This window comes from Xenopus laevis, chromosome 7L (assembly GCF_017654675.1).
Source record: "Xenopus laevis strain J_2021 chromosome 7L, Xenopus_laevis_v10.1, whole genome shotgun sequence".
Classification (NCBI taxonomy): domain Eukaryota; kingdom Metazoa; phylum Chordata; class Amphibia; order Anura; family Pipidae; genus Xenopus; species Xenopus laevis.
In genome coordinates, this window is record NC_054383.1 from 91,173,484 (window position 1) to 91,180,759 (window position 7,276).

The window sequence follows — 7,276 nt, forward strand, 5'->3', positions numbered from 1 at the left end:
TATGTATAGAACAGAAACATCAGATATTGGGTCTTCTGGTTACTGGAAGTTCGCAAAGGGGATTTCTGCAATTTATATTTAAGCAACTCTTCTTATATATAAATATTCTCTAGTAAATTAAGTAAAAGGTATAAAAGATTTTGCTTTTTGGAAACATGGATTTGTTAAAAATAGCATTCTCCATAGTGCAGGCAGCAGCACACCCCTTGTTGACAATGTTGTGGAGTCTATTGCCGTTTGAGAGAGTGCTGTCTTGGGCCTCTATTTATAGATGTGAATTCATAGACTACTTTGTATCCCGTGCTTTTCCTCCGCAGTACAGAGAAGGCCTATTTTCAGCACCTGAATGGGGCCAACACTGTCGTGACAGGTAACTTTGTGTGGTCAAGAACTTCTGGGCTCTAGAGTCAGTTCCTTTCAGACACCAGCATGGTTTGAGGTGGACATTAAGGTAAGAACCAACTGAGAACCATTGCTTATGTAATATTAGAACAGGCTTTAACCTTGCATTATTAGAGTCTCCCAGAGCAGACATAGTGTCTGGCTGACGTGATAAGCAGCAAGTGTGTGTGTGCATAGTTTGCTTGTAACAGGGAGACTGTCAGAAGCTGCTAACTGAGCTCCTTTCTAATTACATTAAGTATTTAACGGTGTATTAATGATTCAAGTTGCTCATTGTATAACATTGCAAAATTGCATATTAGTCAAAACAAATATTTACTTAAGATAACATATTCCACTGATTTGTAATATTTACAATTGATACAGCAACCATATTCACCGTAAGCTGATCTTTCAGAATAAATATGACTGTTTGTTTTTTTTCCAATGAAAGCTGAAATATACTGAAAATGATCTCTCCCATGTAAAGAACACTAGAAGCTTTTATTTCTATTAAAAAGCAAATTACTTGAAGTGTAGATGTCTGAAAATAGGGTTTTACCTAAAGCATTAGAGCCAGACTGTAAAAATGTAAAAATTAAGTCAACTTCAAGAGCTGGCAAGGCCTTGTACAACATAATATAATATTATTTGTTAATATAGGGGTGCCTCTTGTGTATGGCAAACAGGGGGGAATAACTTTCAGTGGGGCATGGAGAAATCTGAATCACTTCTGGGCAAAATGCTAAGAACGGAATGGATCTGTCTTTTGTAACCTCTCTCCGACCTTGTCAAAGTCACCCAGCAGCCATTGCCTGGAATTGATCCATCTCTTTATTCTTAGACACAATATTTCTCTGAGTAAATTGTACAGCATTTAAACAAAAGGAAAGTAGATGTTCGTATCAGTGTGTATGATGTTTGTGTAACATGAATATGAGTTCTAATCCCTGCACATACTGTACATACAACCCCTCGAGGAAAGATATTTACTTGCAGTAACTATGACCACCAGAACTTTGATGTTAGGTGGGTATACTAGCTGCAATACTGCAATATAAGTCTACTGCAATATAAGTCTGTTGATAATATACTATAAATTTATATAGTGAATAAAGTACCCCCTATAAGGATATTATAAGTTACTGAGGAGTTCTATGACCATATAAAAACACAATACTGAAGGGCAAGTGTTTTTATACAGGTCATGGAACTCTGAGGTGACTTCTAATATCCTCATATTTTGCAACTGGGGGTACTTTATTTATTATAAAAGTTTCAGTGAGTCATGTGACAGAAATGACCTCATAAACTCCGAGTTTAACTGATAACGTCATTAAGCACCAATCAGTGTGTGGTTGGCCTGGACATCCCATACAAAGTATGTTTTTGGGAATTCCCCCCCCCCACCACCACCACTACCACCATTCCAAGCTTTAATTATTCCTCATCTTGCATACACAATCTGCTAAAATATAGGATGTATCTCAGGTCTTAGGGCTATGGCAAACAAGGAATTTAGATTACTATTACAAGTAGTCTGGTTATTAGTCTGAAATACAATGTGGTTAAAGGGGTTGTTTACCTTTACATTATCTTTCTGTATGATGTAGAGAGTGATATTCTGAGACAATTTGCAGTTGGTTTTCATTTTTTATTATTTGTGGTTTTTGAGTTTTTTATTTTTTTTATTCTGCAGCTCTCCAGTGTGCAATTGCAGCAATCTGGTTGCTAGGGTCCAAATTACCCTAACAATTATGCATTGATTTGAATAAGAGACTGGAATATGAAAGATGAGTAATAAACACAGCAATAACAACACATTTGTAGCCTTACAGAGCATTTGTTTTTTTACATGGGGTCAGTGATCCCCATTTGCTGTAAAGAGTCAGAAGAAGAAAGCAAATAATTACAAAAACTATATAGAATTAGCTAAATGAGGCTAAATGTGTGTTACTTCCCCTTCCATGGAATGGAATAAGCAGTGATCGCTATCCCAAAACTTGCACTAGCAGGTCTATGGGCAATATTATTGGTGCTGGGGTAACCCAGGGCACATCTTATTCATGCCAATGGAAGTAAGCCACAAAAGCAGTGATCAAAATGGTATATGCAACAATACACCTTAGTGGCCTCTGGAACAGTTCTTATACATCTTATAGATATAGTCCATACTAGGGATGCACCGAATCCAGGATTCGGTTCGGGATTCGGCCAGAATTCAGCCTTTTTCAGCAGGATTCGGATTCGGCCGAATCCTTCTGCCTGGCCGAACCGAATCCGAACCCTAATTTGCATATGCAAATTAGGGGCGGGAGGGAAATCACGTGACTTTTTGTCAGAAAACGAGGAAGTAAAAAAAGTTTTCCCCTTCCCACCCCTAATTTGCATATGCAAATTAGGGTTCGGATTCGGTTCGGTATTCGGCCGAATCTTTCACAAAGGATTCGGGGGTTCGGCCGAATCCAAAATAGTGGATTCGGTGCATCCCTAGTCCATACATAAAATATCATACTGCAAAACCCCCAAAACTTGTATTTATTTATTTAGAAGTAGGATTAAGTTCTTATGTTCCTTCCCTATGAAGGAGGTTTACTGTTAATTGAAAGATCATTTTAATTACCGGCTAACAAAATATACTCTGATCTTTACAGTTATGGATAACTTTGAGTACAGCATCCAGATCAATGACCGTGACTGGGCTGAATTTTACCAGACAGCAGAGGAATGTGATTTGATGCAAGTATCCCTTGCCTCTGATGAGGAGGTTTTATTTAGTGACCCAGAACATGAAGATCCCACACACCCTACCCTCAGAAACAAGCAAAAGATTATCAAAGTTAGCTTATGTCCACCACAAGAGGAACAACAAGCAGTGGATCCATCAAAACACAAAACCTACAACTGGATAGTCACTAATGAGGATGTGATGTCAGGGAGTGAAGATGAAGGGGATTTTGGATCAGTTACCAAATTTCTCTGTCAAAAAGACAATTCCTTGTTCAAAGTGAAGCTAGCAGACCCTAGTATGTACATTCCAATACCTACAGAAGTGGAAGAGCAGTGTAAACTGAATCAATGCACTGACATATCTCCAACAAATGACGTGAATGACTATTTAGTGGACCAGATGAGGACTCTAAATAAGCATAGAAAGGAAATTCCATCTAATGTAGCAGGTCCCAATATACAGAGAAACACACTCCCTGAAATATATAATAACATCGAGAACACAGACAGTTTAAATAACACGAATCCTCGAGAAGGCCAGTCTGAATCTTTAGTCAGCAATACAGAGGGTTCAGCGCAACTGAATAGTGGTGGTGACTCACTAAAATGTGAACAGCAGGTAACTCAAATACAACAACCAATAAATGGTTTGCCAGATACAGGGTGTGACCCAGACATGGCCACTGGGGAAGATGATAGTTCTGGTTGCATTCACCATGACACATTAAAACATTGTGAGAGTGACAGTCCTAATGAAACTAGTGCTAGTCTATATAACTCTGTACAAGAAACACAAGAACATCTGGGACAAATAAAAATTACAAATGAAATTGCTCAGCTACAAATCAGTGGAGACTCACAGGAAAGTATGAAAGTGCTTCCTGAATCCAAACCAAGTACATTAATACAATTTTTTCATAAGCCAAAGGAGTGCACTGAAAAATCAACCCAGACAGACATGCCAACAGAGGGTGTTCTACATTTCTCCTTCACAAATTCATCAAAGCTGCAAAAGAATATCCCAGACTTCTACACAGAGAAGTTGAATTTAGGCACCCCGGTCTTCAACCGCCTGACTAGCACTAGAATTTACAATGCATCTCCCAAAGGAAATCAAACTGTAACCTCCAGCCATTCACCAAAAAGTCTTTTAGACAGAGTCTTAAGCTTTGTGAGCCCCTCTTTGCCACCCCCTTCAGCACCCCCTGTAGACACTGCTGCCCTCACCATTCCAGAAATGTATGACTTTTTTTACAACGATATTTCAGAAGTCAAAAGCACGGACATAAATTCTACAACTCAGAGCAGACACAAAGAAGGAATTATGTACACACCTGATATGTATGAGTATTTCTTCACAGAAAACAATGAAGGAAAAAAGCAAACAATGATGAAGGAAGAGACTAGGACAAGAGTAAAGTCAAATTTGGATTTGGGATTTGTATCCGATGCAGAGACTAGAGCAAATACTGGTTCAGAAGAGCTATGTGTGCCTGAGGCCTATGAGTTTTTCTGTACTGATGGAGCAGAGGATCAGCAGAGTGAAGGGATTGTGTTTGGCATAAAAACCTTTGATGCACAAAAGGCTGCTGCGGCCCTCCAGTCCATTATGCCTGAAGGTTTGTGCAGAGGTAGAAAAGGTCATACTGCAAGAGCAACCCATCAGATAATATTAGGAAATGGAAAGGGTAGTACTGGAACCCATCATAACACAAGTCTAGCAAGAACTGGTAAGTGTTCATAGTTCTGCTGTAAGGGGTTATCATTCAAGGCTAGTCCGACAGGAGGGTATTGGCAGGACATAAGAATGGGACATAGCATTATATAATAAGGGGGCAATATATATTATTTATAAAAAAACATAATTTTTTGAGGTTACTGGTCTTCCAAGGGGAAAAAGGTAAGCTTACAGATACAGTTTACATGTTCCAGGCCTGTTTCAATAGTTAAGTTAGGACCTCTTGGAGGATGGCAGGCATATCACTCACCATGTTATTAACTAATTGCTCCAACGAGAAAGATTATTTTATCATTCATTATCAGTGGCATACACTGCAGCTCTATAAAAATATAATATGCAAAACCTTGGGTGTGCCTTTTTATGAAATAGGCTCCTCCTTTAACTAAACCTGTCTTTTCTGGTTTTCAGGTGTTTCAGCCCCCCCGGTGTCCCCGGGCAAAGGCGAGGCATGTCTGATAATGCTAGCCATTGCATCTTGGGCTTTGAAATCTTCAGATATAAACTCATCAGACAGTTGGAAAGCAGGTAAGTTTCACAAACTGTAACCCAATGAATAATAGATTTTATTACCCTTTCCTTTACCAACAATTATTTTTCTTTTCTAAAAGCTTTACGAACATATGGGGGAATGTAACAGAATTCTAAGCAAAAAAAAACATGAAACAAAATCTTGTATTTTGCAATGTAATATTGCTGATTAGACAATTATTACATTGCAAATTGTAATTGTGTATAGCCTTTAATGACATGCTTGAGAGTTGTGTTACAAAATAATGAGTTTTTCCAGTAAATTGCATTGCACTTTATATACACTGCACATGGCACAATGTTTTTTCTGGATATGCTCTAAAATGATGTACTTTTATGATTTACAGCTCTCCTGGCAAACCTTGGTGCCATCTCTGCAATTCATTACCTACGCAGACAAACAACAGAAGGACTGCTAGGATTTTCAACTGATAATGGAGAAGTTGATTGAAAACAGGGCGGTTCCAAGATGGGCAGCACAGGACTGAGTTATTTCGGTCTTGACAGGAGCATTTGCCAGGGCCTTAACTAAACTTGGAAATAAACACAGATTGCACATAACAGACTGATCTTATGAAATATGCTTTCTTTTTAACTTTTTATTTTCTTTTTATTTAAAGGAGAACAAAACCCCATCCTTAACCATTTTTTAAATGTCCCCCCACCCTGAACGAGGACCCCCCCCATCCAGCTAAATCAAATACTCCATATTAGTTACCCCATGGCCCAAACCTGGCCTGAGAAAGTAGAGTAGGGTAGTAGAGTTCTGGCATTAGTCACCACCCAGGAACATACACAGTGGATAGTATAACTCACTTGGCTTCCATTGAATTACTCCTCCTTGGCAGACAATGCAAGGGAGCCTGGATGCTATGGGGACTATTTATCAGGCTACTTAAAAATTGGAGGAAAACATCACCGGTGATGTTACCCTTAGCAACCAGCAATTAGATTTCAACAGTCACCTACAAGTTAGAAAACAAAAGCAAAGATCTGATTGTTGTGGGCAACAACATCAGTGATATTTTCCTCCATTTTTTACACAGCATGATAAATAGCCCATGTAACACAGCCACCCTGCTGTCTTACTCAGCTCTCTCAAACTGAAGAAAGGGGCAGCTGGTAGTATTCCAGCAGTGGGAAGGAGGCCTAAAGCTAAAAATATACTTAGTAACTCATTTAATCAGCCCTGAAGCAACTTTTATGGGATGTGAACCTCATTTTCTGCTTGATGATTACTGACAACCCCTAAGCTTAGCTTTTCAACAGCTGCTTAGACTACACTGAGCATGTGCAGTGTCACTGAAACTCCTAACATAATCCAAGGTGGTCACCCCCTGTGCACAACTTTGAATGCCTAAATAATTACTGATATAGAGATTCTGAAACTTAAGGCTGGTGCATTACGTTCAGTATATATGTACGTATTCATATGCTATATTGTTTTAGGGTTTAGTTCTCCTTTAAAAGTGTCCCAGCTTCCACATTATTGTTTTTGTTGTTGTTTTGAACCCATTCACAATGACATAAGAATGTATTCAGACGTTATAGTCAGAAATAGCAGTAGTTCTCCAATATATAAATGCAGGTCAGATATAAATGCTTCTATGGAAGAGTGCGTAGTAATTTAAAGAGCAATGACAGAAATGAAGAACTGATTTGGAATACAAATGTCAATTCTGAAGAAGAGAAATGATTTGCCTTCCTTGCAGAGATAATAAAAATATATAGGTTACCAAATGATGAAACAGAAAAGAAATCTGAAAGTAAGAAATGGGCAGTCATAGTATGTCAGTGTAGAAGTGAGGACTTGAATAAATAAATTCTGCAATACAGGTACCGGTACTTGTGCATTTGAGGGGATTTCAGCAGGGCTTCTAAAGCTAACCTTAATAA

General features: G+C 38.6%; 1 protein-coding gene across 1 annotated transcript; it reads left to right on the forward strand.

The window, feature by feature from the left end:
• Positions 1 to 302: 302 nt before the first annotated feature.
• Positions 303 to 5,991, forward strand: LOC108696527. Its single transcript, XM_018225973.2, has 4 exons — positions 303 to 451; positions 3,036 to 4,841; positions 5,261 to 5,377; positions 5,728 to 5,991. The coding sequence occupies exons 2-4, from the start codon at positions 3,038 to 3,040 to the stop codon at positions 5,829 to 5,831; spliced, it is 2,025 nt and encodes a 674-aa protein (XP_018081462.1). The 5' UTR covers positions 303 to 451; positions 3,036 to 3,037; the 3' UTR covers positions 5,832 to 5,991.
• Positions 5,992 to 7,276: the final 1,285 nt, after the last annotated feature.